The 18,778-nt window shown below is 39.7% G+C and overlaps 1 protein-coding gene across 1 annotated transcript in view; it reads left to right on the top strand.

The window, feature by feature from the left end:
* The window catches only part of LOC306885319 (regulating synaptic membrane exocytosis protein 2-like), a gene marked incomplete at its 5' end in the record, with an annotated part of 146,707 nt that extends 133,539 nt beyond the window's left edge, over window positions 1–13,168 (top strand). Inside the window, 5 exon segments of the mRNA XM_079441772.1 lie at window positions 9,041–9,182; window positions 9,346–9,458; window positions 10,708–10,809; window positions 10,902–11,041; window positions 11,147–13,168. Coding sequence (XP_079297898.1) covers window positions 9,041–9,182; window positions 9,346–9,458; window positions 10,708–10,809; window positions 10,902–11,041; window positions 11,147–11,353 — 704 coding nt within the window. The 3' untranslated portion in view covers window positions 11,354–13,168.
* Window positions 13,169–18,778: the final 5,610 nt, after the last annotated feature.

The following is an 18,778-nucleotide window of genomic DNA, read 5'->3' as shown; positions in this document are numbered from 1 at the left end:
ATCATGGTCGTCTTTGACGTCTTTTTCGTTTAATGACGGCAAAAATTCTCAATAGGTAAAAGATCTGGACTGCAGGCAGGCTAATTCAACACCCGGACTTTTCTACTACGAAGCCATGCTGTTGTAATAGCTGCAGTATGTGGTTTTGCATTGTCCTGCTAAAATAAGGCCTTCCCTGAAATACACATCGTCTGGAGAGGAGCATATGTTGCTCTAAAACCCTTATGTACCTTTCAGCATTCATAGTGCCAAAACATGCAAACATCCAAAACACGCAAGCTGCCCATACCGTATGCACCCCATACCATCAGAGATGCTGGCTTTTGAAATGAACGCTGATGACACACTGGAAGGTCTCCCTCCTCTTTAGCCCGGAGGACACGGCGTCTGTGATTTCCAACAAGAATGTCAAATTTGGACTCGTCTGACCATAGAACACTTTTCCACTTTGAAACAGTCCATTTTAAATGAGCCTTGGTCCACAGGACGCGACGGTACTTCTGGACCATGTTCACTTCCTTTTTGCATGATAGAGCTTTAATTGGCATCTGCAGATGGCACGGTGGATTGTGTTTACCGAGAGTGGCTTCTGGAAGTATTCCTGGGCCCATTTAGTAATGTCAATGACAGAATCATGCCGATGAGTGCTGCAGTGTCGTCTGAGGGCCCGAAGACCACGGGCATTCAACAAAGGTCTTCGGCCTTGTCCCTTACACACAGAGATTTCTCCAGTTTCTCTGAATCTTTTGATGATGTTATGCACTGTAGATGATGAGATTTGCAAAGCCTTTGCAATTTGATTTTGAGGAACATTGTTTTTAAAGTATTCCACAATCTTTTTACGCATTCTTTCACAGATTGGAGAGCCTCTGCCCATCTTTACTTCTGAGAGACTCTGCCTCTCTAAGACATCACTTTTGTAGCTAATCATGTTACAGACCTGATGTCAATTAACTTAATTAGTTGCTAGATGTTCTCCCAGCTGAATATTTTCAAAATTGCTTGCTTTTTCATCCCTTTGTTGCCCCCGTACCAACTTTTTTGAGACCTGTATCTGGCATCAAATTTGAAATGAGCTCATTTAGTGTATACATTTCTCCGTTTAAACATTTGTTACGTTCTCTATGTTCTATTGTGAATAAAATATTTGCTCATGTGATTTCAATGTCTTTCATTTTACTCAAAAAAAAAAAAAAACGTACCAACATTTCTGGAATTCGGGTTGTAAAATGCTCTTCATACTAAGAAAGACAATGGATCTTTTAGGAACCGATCACTGAAATGATCTTTGGGGAACCAAAAAATGGTTCTTCTATGGCATTTACTGGCGAAACCAAACTTAATTTTTAAGAGTGTAACTTTGGTTCCATCCATATAGGGTAAAGTCAGTCTTTCCATTACCAACAATACATCCCATCTGATGGAAATGTTGCTTTTTTAACAGCACAACGTGATATGTTTATATTTTTCTACACTGTTATGCAAGAACTGGCTTTGAGCATATAGCTCAGCCATTCAGATCAATCCAGGATCATTAGGATCCAGTTGGACCATGCAGGCAAACTGGTACAATTTATTTATAAATCTGAATAGGTCTGTATTCATTCATTTTAGCAGCCCTGTGTAATATATATAATCACTGCCAGTAGAAACTCATGTAGAAGTCATGTGGTGCAACTACCATGCAGAAAAAACCTAAAACAGGAAGTGATGTCATTGAGATGGCACCTGCAGAGCTCCACATTCAGTCAAGTTCCTGAAATATACGATAAATCTAAATTTTTGTGATAAACCAAACTTGGTGCATCTACCCAAAAACTTAATAATATTTTCATGATATGTATTAAAAAAATATGTAGATGTACTATATACACTAATGTGTTCAAAATATAAGAAAAATATATATATTTTTTTTATTTGGTTACAGCACATGGCATAAGTCATTAAAAGCAATAATGATAACGATGAATGATTCAAAAATACATTTTTCAAAATAGTCATACAGATTTGGAACCACATAACGATGAGTAAATGATGAGAGAATATTCATTGCTTTTCAGTTAAAAATATTTTGAAAGAATGATCTCTTAAATATACAGCATCAAAGTTTTGCAAAACTATATAAAACCAGTATTAATACAAAAAAATGAATTTTTTTTAAAGGATTTTCTTTATCATGAACACTTTTGTCGTTGATCCTACTAATATGAATAACTGCCAATTAAAGAACTACTAAACACTAATAAAGTGTTATAGGAAAAAATTTAACTTTACCTTTAAAAATAAATCTTTGAAAAAAATATTCCTTTAACTTCCCAAAATGACCTCCTATTCTCTCTCTTTCTGAGAAAAAGCACCTTGTCATTCACTTTTTCCGTGATGGAAGTCGTGACCCATGTGAATGGCCCATTTGAACACAAACACACACACAGTGATATGAACTAGCTTTGAGGAAGCGCATGTCCCTCTCTACAGCTCACAGCCAGGATTCAGGGGTCCCACTGGTGTAATCATGCCTCACGCCCTGCTCAGCCTCATAAAGACCTGCTGGGATGGGATGGATTGAATCGGAAGCTCTGCGTGGCCGTGCGGTGAAATCTATGATCAGACACACTGGTCAAAGCTTCCCTTTAGATAAAGTAGATTTACAGCATTTACAGCACGCGAGGGGGTAAATTGCCCTCACAGATGCCCTGTTGCTGTCTGTTGAAGGAAGACTGTTGGGTTTAAAAGGGCTTTGCTTCTGGAGGAACTTCCTGCAGCGCTTGCTTTGATTTTACTGGTGAATTGACATAATGGATGCAAATGAGCACTATATATAAACTAACAGCTTGAGTGGTGCATCTGTGCTGGAAAGTGCACAGCGTTTCTCTGGCTTTGTGTAAAGTGTGTACAATTGGACAACATCCTTGCATGCATTCCCGTTTATGACTAGATGTTGAATGTAATGTTTTGACTGTACTAAGGCATAAAAATACCAAAATATGTTTGCAGATATTTAGGAAACATGCCAAGTTCGCATCAGAAAAACCGTGCTACAGCCAGTTATTCTACTTTGAAATGTGTGTTCCATGTTGGAATGCCTGTTTTTGTTTTGGTCTGTGTGACTCCGCCCACTGCCAGTTTACCCCATAGTATTTCGTCACCCTGGGCTGACGTCTTGTCCCTTTAGTTTGCTTTGCATAAATTAAAATGATTTATAACAAAGAAACTGTTTTATAGATTAAATAAAACATACACAAACCTATATTTTACCAAAGAAATGCAAGTCGGCGGCACTGAGAACTTTCTGAAGTGGATGCAAAATATCCACGCTTGCCAGCTTTGTTCCGTTAAATTTAATTTAATTTAATTTTTAACGAATTACAAATTAAGCACTGCACACCCTGGACTTGTTCCAAACCTGTATGAGTTTCATTCCTTTGCTAAACACAAAAGAGGATATTTTGAAGAATGTTGGCAATCAAACAGTTGCAGGTAGCCATTGACTTCCAATAGTATGGAAAAAAAAATGCCATGGAACTCAATGGCTAAAATAAAATGTGGGGTGATAGATAGTGGGGTGATCTATCTATTTAACTTTTAAAAAGTGCACTTTGTAATAATGCCAAATGAAACGTTTTAAAGTTACTCACCCTCATGTTGTTCCAAACTTATATGAGTTTCTTTTGTGGAACATAGAAGATATTTTGAGAAGTGTTTATTGTCCATTCAGTGGAAGTTAATAATCACCAAAACTATCTGGTTACCAACATTCATCAAAATATGTTATTTTGTGTTCACGAAAAGTAATTACGCATGGCTGTGTGCCTCCACCAGAATCTCTTCAAATAGGGCAGAGAACATTTTTGTGGCATCAGAGCTGTAGATGCAGTTATGATTCACTCTCCCGCTGTTCAGATCAACATATTTCCATACTTAACAGGCTCGTTCTCACTCGCAGTGCTCGTTCCTTGAATATTTAAAGATCCTCTCCTTTCTGTTTCCTGCCAGATCAGTCATATACAGCTAAAAATACATCTCCTCATTCCTCTGATTTTCACACACAAACACACAGAGTCTGGAGGAGGACAGATACACTGGCTGTGTACGTCAGTATGGCATGATGTAAAATCCTGCTCTTCATGAGCACATTCCTCTGGAGTGGCACTTAATGATATATTAACACAACATCACCAAAAGAGTCAGATACTTGTTCTGTATTACATTCTGGATTTCATTTAAAGCGCTTAATATTAGATACAAACTTTTTTTTAATGGATTGAAACTAGATTTGTACAATATCTGAAGAAACTGAAAATAGTGGCTAAAATTGTGCATTTTTGTCAAATATTATGAAGCACAATTTTGACTACCTACATTTTAAAACTGCATTTGTAGAGTTGTGCACACCTGTAGGTATAATAGGGCCGTTACCCTAAAATAGCTTTAAAATGATGTTTAGGTAGGCAGTGTACTAGGGTTTGGAAGTGATAAATGAAAAACATGATCATGAAAATGTTCCCAAAGCTCTTTGCTCAGTCTAAACACCCTGTCACGGGCTGTTTTACAGGATTGTGTAAACCACTTGTTGTGGAATAATGAACTTGCGTTTACAGTCCGTGTGGTCCGGCTGTTAATAACACACTGACCACTCACTACGTCCATCTGTTCCCGTGGGTCATAGGTCAACATGAGCCAATATCTCAGCACATGATACGATGGTAAAGAGCCATTTCCACACCTGGTTGTTATTCAAGAGACTGTATTTATTAGAGCATTAAAGCTCTCCCGAGTGTTGCATTATGAATTCTAATTGAATGCCATTGTGGAATATTCCAGTCATTTGTTAGACAGATTCTTTCAGGTTTGTTTTTGTCTGTATTACATTTATAGCGATACTGCATTTCATACACAACAGAATGTTTGTGGTATTTAAAAAAGACATTAACACTTTTTATCCAGGATGTATTAAATTAATCAAAAGTGTTGAAGTGTATCTTCTTCAGCAAATCTGCATATTAGAATGATTTCTGAAGGATCACGAGACACTGAATACTGGAATAAATTCAGCTTTGATCACAGGAATAAATTACTTTTTAAAAATATATTCACATAGATTTGTGATCGAATAAATGCATCGTTGGTGAGCAAATCTTATCAACCCAAACCTATAGTGTAAATGTTTATAATCCTTCTACAGCCTTCATAAATTATTGCAGTTTGCTGAGTTGCAAGATTTTAAATTATGTAATTAAAAGTGAGCACAGATTTGGAGCATGCCATGCTTTATACACTATAATGCATGCATGCACATGTACTTGCTGCATCTTACATCTGAAGACATTAAAGCCTTACAGGTGTTTTACCTCATTCTGCGACTGTGACTTAAACCAGCATCGTTTTAGTTTGTTCTGACATGCTGAGACCTCACAGTGTGTCTAATGTCAGATAAGAGTCTTCTGTGTCTGCACTATTGCAATCTTAGTGTTTAATATAGACGGCACATTTACTAGGTGGTGGTTTACATTACAGATTTCAACTACCCAGTTATATTTAGTTCTTAGATGGCATGGAAGTGTTGCGCTCTGCTGGATTTATGTGCAGTACATTATTTGTGTTACTGTCTAACATGGTTTGAGCAGTGGTATGAGTCACAACTGTATTCTTCAGACTTTAATAGGAAGGTTCCAGATGTTTCTATTTTGAGCCGGTATTGAGCGGGGTGATGATTTCAGCTTACACACATTACGATATTTATAGCTACAGGAGTGCAAATTTTGTCTCAATTTAAGCTGAAGGTCCTGTCTTCATTGAGGTACATGCAGTGTCTGTTTGCAGTTGTGAAATGCCAGGTTTTATTGTCATCACATGCCTTTACAGCAACGAAATCAGACTGCCAGTTGTCACGCTGTTAATGGTAAATCTTACTAAGCTTAACTTTGCAATGTTTATACCAGAAGCTTTGAAAGACGAGGTTTTGTGCAAGTGTTAATAAAGATCGCAGAATCTTTTTTTTTTCTTTGAAAGATGTCTCTTACCAAGGCTCCATTTATTTGATCAAACTACAGTAAAATAAATGATATTGTAAAATATTATTACAATTTAAAATAGCTGTTTTCTATTTGAATATAATTTATTCCTGTGATCAAAGCTGAATTTTCAGCATCATTACTCCACTCTTCAGTGTCACATGATCCTTCAGAAATCATCCTAATATACTGGTTTGCCGCTCAAGAAACTGATTATTATCAATGTTGAAAACAGTTGTGATGCTTCATATTTTTATGGAAACTATGGAACTGTGATTTCAGGATTGCTTGATGAATAGAAAGTTTAAAAGACTTCGAAACAAATGCTTTTGAAAATCTTTTGCAACAATGTAAAAATATCAATTTAATAGATCCTTGCTGAATATTTTTTTTTTGTGCTGTCAAACGATTAATTGCATCCAAAATAAAGGTTTTTGTTTACATAATATATGTATGTGTATTGTGTATATTTATTATGTTTATATAAATGGACACACATACAGTATATATTTTGAAAATATTTACATGTATATGCATTTAGATATTTATATTCTTATATTTTCTATTATATATAAATATATTTAATATATAAACATAACATATTTTTCTTAAATATATAAATGCATGTGTGTGTATTTATATCCATAATAAATATACACAGTACACATACATATATTATGTAAACAAACACTTTTATTTTGAATGCGATTAATCGTTTGACAGCACTACTTTTTTTAACTCTTAATAAAAATCTAATAAAAACTAGACTAATAAAAAATGTGTGCTCTATTAGATTCGCTCTTACTACTTTAAGTGTTTTCCAATTTTTTTTCAGCTGCAAGGATAGTTTAAGGACTAAATGGCAGACTGACTTCATGTCTGCCACCAGCTGTTGTTTCTGTTCACTCTTCTGTACGTCTGCGTCCACAATACAATGCAATATAAAAAGCAGTCATGTAGCATTTCATTGAAAAATGCAGCTTGTTACTGGAAAATCTGCATGAAAACAGTTGACTTGTTGTCATGCTACTAAATAAATGTAATCAAGTTAGAAGCTTTGCTGCTTTTAGCCACTTCCCATCACTGTTGTGTGAATATAATTGTCAGCGTAGTGGCTGATGCAGCTGCAGTCAGAATTCAAGTCATGTGCATGTGCGGTCATATCTCTAGGCAGAGCTGTTTCCTGGAGAAGCGTTTGAGGGGTCTCTTAGTTTCTCTGCCTCTGATTGGCCACATCATCTGTGAGCCACGTGCACATGCCGCCGTCTGCCCTTCCCACCCCTCAGATGAAGTAGCGCGCTGCAGAGGAGACAGTCAGACAGTCATCCTCATCGCATATCGACCTGAGAACTAAGACTCGTGGCTGTACTGATGAGAGGCTTAAAATACAACACTATCAAACCTGTTTCTCCAAAACCATCCCACAACATCAGCTCTACTCGTCTACCATCCTCTTTCGGTGTTGTTAGAGGTGTTTGAGGGTGCTGGGGTGGTAAAAATGGGCAGACAAGGGCAGGATGGCAGCGCCGCTCTCCCCGGCATGCGAATGCAGCGCTCACAGAGCCGGCTTAGCCTGTCTGCCTCCTTCGAGGCACTGGCCGTCTACTTCCCCTGCATGAACTCCTTTGACAAGACAGACGGAGGTAAGGACGAAGCCACATGCCAAGTGTGACAGGCGCTGCTATGTCCAGTTCTTTTGAAAGCTTTTTGTTAGCACTGAATTTTGTTGTGAATGGTTTGTGACCAACTGAAAGCCAGAAGATCTGTATATGATGTGTGATTTATTTTGGTCTCTCTGCTTTGATTGGACGTGCATAATCAGATAGATAGATAGATAGATAGATAGATAGATAGATAGATAGATAGATAGATAGATAGATAGATAGATAGATAGATAGATAGATAGATAGATAGATAGATAGGTGCATAGATAGATAGGTGCATAGATAGATAGATAGATAGATAGATAGATAGATAGATGCATAGATAGATAGATAGATAGATAGATAGATAGATAGATAGATAGATAGATAGATAGATAGATAGATAGATAGATAGATAGATAGATAGATAGATAGATAGATAGATGCATAGATAGATAGATAGATAGATAGATGCATAGATAGATAGATAGATGCATAGATAGATAGGTGCATAGATAGATAGATAGATAGATAGATAGATGCATAGATAGATAGATAGATAGATAGATAGATAGATAGATAGATAGATAGATAGATAGATAGATAGATAGATAGATAGATAGATAGATATCTATGGGACCCTCAGGACTGTGCTGCTGCTCTGAGTGGCAGACTGATGCCCCCTGTTGGTCATAACACGTCTTTGTTTAAGTAACTCATTCAGCGGTTGTCAATGATGTGATTTTCTTAAAGGGTGAAATGTAATGTTTTCTGATGTTAAAATACTTTATCCGACCCAGTTTGATGAGCAGAAACAACAGTAAGAAACCATTTGTAGAGTGAACACTATTGCTCTGTGGCACTTTCAGAACATTGCTGTTTGTTTGAACAGTTCGACATGTCAACATCTGACAACTCTTCTGCCGCTAGTTTGGGATGGGACTATATGCTTGCTCAAACAACGGCAGTGGGTGTGGAGTGGTAGTGTTATAGCCGAGACCAGCTCATTCAAGTCAGAGTCCAGGCTGAGACCTGAGTAGGTTGGGTCTGAGACGAGACAGAATGTGGAAGAGGCTCTGAATGATTCCTATGGTATGAATGAAGCCATGGTTTCACGTCAGTGTCACGTGACCCTCCGCAGCACACAGTGTGCTCCGATCCAGAGATAGACAATTGCACTGAGAGACCTTGTTTGTGAGTTGGTATAGACCACAAAACATATTTGTAGTACTCGACACTGCACTTGAGTCCAAATGCTCCCGAGTCATGACAAGACCAAGACCATGAAACTATGCTGTTGGATTCAGAATCAAGAAGGACTTGAGACGTTGCTTGTAGAAGTGTCACACATTTCCTCATCTTCCCTTCCCTTGTTGTCATTTTCAGAGGAGGGTAAGAAGAAGAAGCCGGTGCGTCTGGCGATCCAGCGGAGCGTAGAGACTGGTTTAGCAGTCGAGATGAAGAGCAGGATGACACGGCAGCCCAGCCGAGAGACCACAGATGACGGTGAAAAGGCAAAACCTGGAAAGTAAGTACTGTAAAATCTACTTCTGAATAAGATGGTCCACGTGTTCCTAAATCACATGATGCTATCACCACTATTGCTGGTTGGCGGGTTTTGTGTCAGTGATGAAGTCTTGTCAGAGACGAGCACCCGATTAACAGATGTTCTGTCCGTTATCTGTTCAAAGTCTGATCTTCCCTGGAGTGAAGATCTCATCAGATAGCCAGTTCACTGAGTTTTTGGATGGTCTTGGACCCGCCCAGCTGGCAGGGAGACAGACACTGGCCACACCCCCAATGGGTTAGTATCATCGCCTACAGTTTTCTTTTGTTGTTCAAATGAACAACTCTCTCTGGTGTTGAATAAGTATATATTTCAGTTTTGTCTCAAGTAGTTCCATTTCATCCACGAAACAAGAATATGGCTCCAACTGGTTTTAAGATGCGTTTTCAGTAACCTGATCACAATTACTATTTACACCTGCTCTTAACATGCCTTTTAAATGCATCTCCTTGTTACCATTTGTGTTGGAATTTCGTCTAGACCAGGGGTGTCCAAACCTACTCCTGGAGGGCCACTTTCCTGCAGTTTAGCTCCAACTCTAGTAAACACACCTGACCCTGCTAATCAAGGGCTGCATCTGAAAACCTAGGCAGCTGACTTGTTGTTATCCGGCAATGACTTCGCAGGCACAGTTTGTGCACGAAGGCACCTCACAAAACTGATTTCGGACAGGCTTCTGAGGCAGCGTAACGGTTTAATGATCTACAACAAAATAGAACGAGCTTTGTTGATATCTAAGCCAATAATCAATTACTTTAATATTGCCTGTTACATTCTTAGTTTACAAAAAACTTACCGAACCGTGACACCACTGTGTCGTATCGAACCGAACCGTGAATTTTGTGAACCGGTACACCCCTAATTTACACACAAACCTACCAACAAATGCAACTTTCAGACACCATCTTTATTTTTTTGCTCGGCCATCATGGAATGGAACACACAGGATTGTGGGATATCAAAGGCAGCGAAGGATACATCTATGCTGCCTTCAAAAATCTCAGGAGGCAGGGAGTGAAGTTAATATTCGACTCGAACGTGCCTTGATGCCTTTCTGCATTGAAATGCGTCCTCTGAAGGCAGCATTTTCCAGTTTTCGGATGCAGCCATGGTCTCACTAGGCATAGACTTCAGGTATTTAGTGTCATCCACTTGTGATCAGATCGATAAAAATGCATCTGTAACCGCAGGTGTAAACAGTGCCTGTGAATTAACAGGCAGAGTGTTGCTACCTTGTGGACAAAGTAATGTGCAAAAAAACAAAGCACATGCACAAGGTAAAATTAGTTTGAACAGTCGCATTTACATTACTCGCACTGTGCGCTTAGACTAGTATAAGTGTAAAAAAAACAAAGTATACTTTGGGCTGAAAACATAAATCTCTACCAAAAAGTAATGCTTTTGTCCATAGCACCTTTAATCAAATGGTTTCTATGAGGTGACCTTTTGTCTGCTCTAAGAGTTTGGATGTGGCCTTTCTCCGCAGGTGACATCCAGATCGGTATGGTACACAGGAAGGAGAGGCTGGATGTTGAAGTTATTCGGGCTCGAGGCCTGGTGGGCAAACCAGGGAACAAACAGACGCCAGGTATGTCTCATTATGACACAATGCGCATTTTGTCTGTTCCTGGACTATTTTGTGAGGTTTCTTTGTAAATCCTTGTGGTCTATTATTTGCAGCACCTTACGTAAAAGTATATCTGCTGGACAACGGGAAGTGCATCAACAAAAAGAAAACACGGACAGCGAGAAAAACACTGGATCCTCTTTATCAACAGCAGCTTCAGTTTGAGGAGAATCCTGAGGGGAAGGTTTTACAGGTAACACCATTTATTTCTTTGTTTTAGGTTTTAATTTTAGTCAACGATAACAACACTGCACCACATCTCCTGAAACTCTTTGACCCATCGTGTCTTTGTTTACAGATCATTGTTTGGGGGGACTATGGACGCATGGACCACAAGTCCTTCATGGGAGCCGCCCAGATCCTGTTAGACGATTTAGAGCTGACCAACATGGTGATTGGCTGGTACAAGCTCTTCCCCCCCACCTCATTAGTGGACCCAACCTTGGCACCTTTAAGTAGTAAACCTCCAGATTCAGGCCTGGCCAGTTCCAACGTTCGGTCGTAGCGGCACGAGGTGGTGAGCGGTAGAGAGCGGCGTGAGTAGTGCCAGCTACAGACAGACAGGAGACGGTCTCTACGGGTCACATCCTGGTTACACTGCATGCTTGATGTTGTGTCCTCTGAGCCCGTGTGACAAGAGGCTAAGAAAAGGCCTGCGTCCTTCTGCCAAAAAAATAAACGAAAAGAAAATGTATGCTGCTGTCACACGCAGGGAAAGAACGCCACAGAAAGCATCTCCATTCAGCTGAAGAAATGCAGCCAGGGATGCGGAGTCTGACTCTTAACCGTAGGACGTTAAGAGTGCTGATTTCCACCGGAAAAGGAAGACGCCGTTTTACTCTGGCTGCTTCCTCTCTGTTGTATTCAAAGAGATGTCAGTGTTTCTTATCTACAGTAGAACTTGAAGCATTGTAGCCATTACTGTAAGCCAAGCTGTCAAAAGAAGATCCATAAAGAGAGAAGCGCTTGGCTAAAATGGGACAGGAAAGGGAAAGGGTAACCTCAGAGACATGACGTTCTCATGGGAATGACCCTACATCAAGCCAGATCTCTGTTCGGTGACGAGGAAATGGAGAGTTCCTGTTTGTTTCAGGAAACAACAGAATGAGGGGGGGAGAAAAAAATAAATAAATTAAATAATGGACCTTTTTTGTGCTCCGGTATGACGTTCTCTTTGTTGATGTACTGTATGAAATTTATGAGATTATTTTTTTCTTTTTCTGTTGTTTTTTTTTTTTTTTTTTTTTTTTTTTTGCATGGATGCAGAGTTGTTTAAAAAAATCGTAAGTTTATTTTCCTCAAGACTTGCAAAAAAAAAGAGGAAGAAACTTATTTAAGGATGACCAGATCAGCCATTTTCAACAATTTGTATTATTTTTAATATGAAATTCTCTAGTGCATGATTTTCAAAGAGACTGAATGCAAAATGATAACGATGTGATTGCCATCCTTTAGAATATTCTTCTGTATTTTTACAGATCTCAGTTACAGGTGTGGCCTGGTGAGACTTTGTATCTCATATTATGAACAGAAAAAAGCAAGGGATTGTCAAGGAAAACAATAAATGTACAATATTGATTTCGATATGAAAACAAACATGAAAATTGTACATTTCTCCCTTCAAATGCAGCCATAATTCTGTGTTCATGTGGAGACGGAGCTGTAGATTATGGGTCTGTCAGGATTCCACTGTTCTGTTACAATAGAATGGCTCATTCATTCAAAGCAAGCATGTTGAAAAGGGTCTGCAACATGGATTGAGCACACCGTCTGAGTAATACAGCATGTTTTGATAGAGACATCTGGGAATTTTTCGCAGTTTTGTGTACAGTGCATGTGGACCAGAGGCTCGGCCGTCCCCCTGATCCAGTGTCGTTCACGGATTCAGGTCAGGGTTGAGGTTTTGTGGCCAACGGTTCAGACATTCAATGCAACATTCCACCTCTTGGCACTCATCTTTTCTTGAAGTTTTGAAAAGATCAAACAGACAAAAGAAATTTAAAAAAAAAAAAAAACAAGAGGGAAAAAATTAAGAAAATTTATATTTATTCAAGTTTGACTTGAAGAAAGGTTGCAAGTATATTTTATTTTATTATTGTTATAAAGAAAATGTTATAAAAACAGATCCCATTGGATGGTGCTGTACGAAGTCTCTGAACTCGGACAGGACAGGACAATGTTCATTCTCATTGTGTTGTTCAATGCAACAGACACTGGTTGTCGAATGAGGAGCGAGTCACAGTTTGTGGAGATGGGAAAATTGCCACACAACATGAATTTTTAATTGTTTCTTGTTTTGAGAGAATAAAATTAATTTACTAATCCCTGTGTTTGTCTGCAATCATTCACCAAACCTTCTCACAGGCATGACATGCTACCAAGAAAACGCCAAAACATTTACTTTCATGGCCACTTAACATACTGCAGAGCATCTAGTTGCCAATACTAAACCATACTAAAGTAAAAAGTGGTACAAATAATCAAATCAAATGTAGTCTCAGAAGTAATTCAAGAGTTTAAATATAAAACATTAAGCCACAGATGTGCTAATGGGGGAATTCTTTAGTTTTCATGTAAATAAGACACAATCTGCTAAGGGGTAATAAAGTTTAACAAATCATGATATTGGAAAATTAACATTTTAGCAAACACTGATTGCCTTCATATTTTAAACAACAACGGTCTCATATCTACCCATATCATTTTCAGTTAGGGAAATGCATTTACATTTACATTTTCCACCACAAATTTACATTGGAGAAATGTGAGTCACAGTTGAGCTCGGGAAGGCAGCAGTTGCCAATTATGACAAGCCAAAAATGCAGAATAGATGATCTGGGTATCTCTAAATTACTAGTTGAGCCAGGTGTATGAAATCCTAAAATGGTTTGCCATACCCCTGTGGGCTTCAAATAGCAAATAGAGGGCCATAGAGAGTAACTCATTTTTGAGATGTTACTTACCTGTAATTACTTACCTGATGAGATTATTTTTCAAATCAAGGGTGTTTTCACATATAGTTCGTTTTAAGAGAACCAAACCCAGTTCACTTAAAGTGAACCAGAAAGGGAACTAGTCGAAAGTGACCTCAGTCCTTTTGCTGTTCACAATCTAGTGGATTCAAAAGAGAACCCAGTTTTTTTTTTTTTTTGGTTCTCTTCAGCAATGAAGAGATCTCAGACCCTTTCTTGTTCACACCACAACTTTATAAGAACTCAGACCCCAGTTTTCTTTGCAGCAGTGGATTTTGGGTATTCAAGATGGCGTTTATTTCACTTTAACCGCATTGTAGTGCAGTTCTGTTATATCCCCTTTCCTTCATTTTTTGGGCGAACAAAATAAACACTTTTATGTTTTTATGGGTCGAGGAGAGTTGGCGTTTAATGTAAAATTTCAACACAACCCCACGACCTGCCATGGTGAAAAGTTTTTTTTTCTGTTGTTACAGCAGTGATGTAACATAGCTGCAGGTATGGCAAGCCTCCAGGTACACATTTCGAAACGAAATGCAAAGCGGACCGGGATCTCATTGCTTTCGCATATCATGAAAATATCGAACCACAAATGGACCCACAAACAAACCGTACGAGTACGGTTCGCTTTTGGGTCCTTTTAGGAGGGTCTGAGATCACATGGTTTGTTCACATATACACGCTGAACCGCTCCGAGAGCATTTGAAATGGTTAAACGAACTAGGTGTGAAAACACCCTAGCATTCAATGTGATTAATATCAGAATGAGCTTTATTGGCCAAGTATGTTTACACATACAAGGAATTTGTTATAGTGACAGAAGCTCCACAGTGCAACAGAAGGACAGTAACAGGACAGGACACAGGTAATGAAACAAAATAACAGGAAATAGCCAATAACCAATGTACAAAGCAGCAAAAAAAAAAAAACACAATATATAATATAGGCGACTATGTATGTACAGGTCAAGTATGTGCAAATTAGAAATGAGAAAATAAAATAAAATAAGTGAGTGTGGTGAATGGATAATGTATTAGTTGTGTGTTCTACGTTTATTTATTGAGTGTTCATGAGATGTATTGACTGAGGGAAGAAACTGTGTCTGGTCGTTCTGGTGCTCAGAGCTCTGTAGCGTCGACCAGATGGTAAAAGTTCAAAGAGGGAGTGTGCTGGATGTGAGGGGTCCAGAGTGATTTTGCCAGCCCTTTTGCTCACTCTGGATAAGTACAGTTCTTGGAGAGTGGGGAGGGTTGTACCAATGATTCGCTCAGCAGTCCGGACTACCCTCCGTAGTCTTCTGAGGTCAGATTTGGTAGCTGAGCTGAACCAGACAGTTATTGAGGTGCAGAGGATGGATTCAATGATGGCGGAGTAGAACTGTTTCAGTAAGTCCTGTGGCAGGTTGAACTTCCTCAGCTGGCGAAGAAAGTACAACCTCTGCTGGGCCTTCCTGACAATGGAGTCAATGTGAATATCCCACTTCAGGTCCTGAGAGATGGTGGTGCCCAGGAATCTGAATGACTCCACTGCAGTCACGGTGCTGTTCATGATGGTGAGTGGGGGGAGTGCAGGGGGGTTTCTCCTGAAGTCCACGATCATCTCCACAGTTTTGAGCGTGTTAAGCTCCAGGTTGTTGAGACTGCACCAGACAGCCAGCTCCTTAACCTCCTGTCTGTAAGCAGACTCGTCACCGTCCTGGATGAGGCCGATCAGTGTGGTGTCGTCTGCGAACTTCAGGAGCTTGACAGAGGGGTCTTTAGATGTGCAGTCGTTGGTGTAGAGGGAGAAGAGCAGTGGGGAGAGTACGCAGCCCTGAGGAGCTCCAGTGCTGATGGTTCGAGTGCTGAGTCATATACAGTAGATGGTTTGATATCCAGAGTCATATACAGTAGTAAATTGAGAGGGTTAACCTCTCTAGAACTGAAGCAAAAAAGGAATGGTTAATATTTCCAGATCATATGTTTACCTTTTTAAACAACCAAGCGGCAACCTTCCAGTCTCTCTCTTGAATCCAACACGTGACGTAAACTGCAATTCGTTGACTGGCCAATAGAGACAGGCTCCTATAGTCAAATCCTATAGACCCCTTTGCCCATTTTCAATTATCCGGGAGTGACGCGTGGTGATGCGCTGCCAAGATGGCATGGCCAGCTCCGCCAACTTTGGGTTTCAAAAATGCTCTTCAGCAACCTACGGGTGACATCACAGATTGTATAAAACATGAACAATGCATTTTTGTGTATTTACACAATCACAGTATTTTTAACAGTTACACAGGTGTGATAAATTTATGGAGGAATCACACCAGTAATAGGAAACAATGGGGGCATGAGAGGATTCTGTAATGCAGCTGTGACAGATTCCTCTTGGACCAGAAACCTCTGTGGCCAGTGAGGTTGAGAGATGAGCTCTGGGACTGGAGCAGCTTCGACACCAGCTCTGGCTGAGGCTACGGCTGGATAACCTGGAGCAGCCTTGTCTGGCTTGTCTTGTTCCTTGCTGGAACTTCTCTGGCTGCATGAATCTCTGCACCACTATGAGAGGGACCTTTGTGGTGGACATGACGGCATCAGTGTGACCCGGTCATGTCAGGAACCTCTGAGAAGCTGTGTAACTGCCGCTGCCATAACACAGAGCTGTGGAACTGTATTGGATTCTGGGGTTGCAGCATCAGAACCTTCAAGCCCAAGACAAGAAGCTCTGGGACCAGGGCATTTCTGAAAAGGTACCCTGTCACGTAACCTCTGTGGTGCTTGCGGCTCTGATCTCAGCCATTCTGGAGCAGCAGCGTCAGGAAACTTTAGGCAGCGATTTCTAACAGCGACTTCTGGAGCAGCACTGACAAGATCTTTGGGACCCAGTTGCCTCTGGCAGGAAACTTTTGAGCAGCAGTGTGAAGGACCTCTCGGAACAGCAGTAATAGGAACCTTTATGATTATTTCTGGAGTGACCCTGACAGGATTCCTGGACCCAAAGCAACTGAAAAAAGAAGCTTTGTGGCCATGACTGAAACCTCTGATGCATCCGTGATGCAGATCTCTGGGATCTGGGCGCCAGTTGCAGAGAACTCTGGGGCAGCAGTGAGAAGAACTTGTTGGGCGGGCTTGACAAACAGCTCTGGGTTACTCCATTATTAATAATACGTCTGCATGGTACATTGCTTAAATAAGGCCCCATTTACACTAGTGCATTTTCGTTTTAAAATGCATAGCTTTTGCTACGGTTACGCCAGTCGTTTATACTACTCTGGCGTTTTTGACCCTTGAAAACGGAGACTGTTGAAAACGCTGCAGACCCCGTTTTAGTTTTTTAAAGCTCCGGGGCTGCGTTTCAGTGTAAACGGACCAAAACGGAGACTTTTGAAAACGATGGCGTGGCCGCCCACATTCTCTCTGCGTATCCTTGATGACTGTGTCAACAATAACATCATGCTCATTGATGTACCCATAGATATGTATATGTAGATTCTCCATTCGACTGCTCTAAGCACACAGACGCGTCCGCCATCTAAAAAATAAGGCATCTACCTATACATATCCATGGTTGTACCTGCATGAATGGTCATGTGACGTGCATTTTCGGTTGTGTAGTGTAGATGGGGTTCGTTTCTGAAACGCTGAGAAAACACCAGTCTAGACGAGGATCGTTTTCATTTTAAAACGCCGGTTTAAAATGAAAACGCACAAGTTTACTATACTCATCCCTAGATCAGTACTTCTGCAAGACACTAAAACTACCACCTCAAACCAAGGCACCAGACGCACACAAGGCCTGCCAGCCCCGCTAGATGCTAAGGCTGGAGGGATGAAGGGGCTAACCTAATTAACTTGAACTAAAGTATTTACAGTACACATCCCTAGATGTGTACACATTCCACAAGACAGTGAAACTACCGGCACAAGCCAAGGAGCCAGACACAACCAAGGCCTGGGAGGCCCGCAAGACGCTAAGGCTGGGATGGAGGGACTAACTTAAACCAGTCATGGAATAGAATCTCCTCCAGGCAGTGGCGGACTGACCATCTGGAGCACCGGGAACTCAGTGCAGCGGCTCAAAAGTGTTCGTCAATGTCAAGCACAATATTATGAAATATTACACTTAAAATAGTGGTTTTCTATTTTCTATTCTATTTATTTCTGTGATCAAAGCTGTATTTTCAACATCATCAATCCAGTCTTCAGTGTCCCTTCAGAAATCATTCTAATGCTGCCTAATTTGCTGCTTAATTATCAGTAATTATTTGTGATCAATTATTAATAATGGTTTTATTACTGGTATAATGGTTCTCAGTTAAATAACAGCATTTATTTTAAATATAAGTACTTTGTAATAAGTGTAAATATCTTTACTGTCACTTAAATCAATTTAATCAGAGTCCCTTTTTGTATTCTATAATCTTTGATTAATTCAAAATTGTTGAAGAAAAATATTAATTTATATTTTTTAATCTTACCCAAGACTGAATGGTATCACATTTTCCACAAAAATATGAAGCAGCACAACAGTTTTCAACATTCATAATAATCAGAAATGTTTCTTGAGCAGCAAATCAGCATATTAGAATGATTTCTGAAGGATCATGTGACACTGAAGACTGGAGTAATGATGCTGAAAATTCAGCTGCAGATCACAGAAATAAATTATATTTTACAATATATTCGCATAGAAGAGAGCTAATTTAAATTGTAACATTATATATTTCACAGTACTGTTTACTGTAGTTTTCATCATCAAAATAATTTGTATTCTCTTTTCCACAATCGGAGCTCTATTCCTTAAAATGATGGATGTCAAGCTCCTGCAAAAGGACAACTACTGTATTATGACCAATAGAATGGACCCATAAAAACAGTCCACATTCTGCACTATTCAAGTCTTCTAGACGATACCAGAGCATTGTGTCATATGGACTGATTATATAGGTATTTAACTTTAGTGACATTAAACTGTCCCTCGCA

This window comes from Barbus barbus, assembly GCF_936440315.1.
Source record: "Barbus barbus genome assembly, chromosome: 19".
NCBI classification, from domain to species: Eukaryota; Metazoa; Chordata; class Actinopteri; order Cypriniformes; family Cyprinidae; genus Barbus; species Barbus barbus.
The sequence above is the reverse complement of the archived record's forward strand: the minus strand, read 5'-3'. Positions and strand labels throughout refer to the sequence as shown.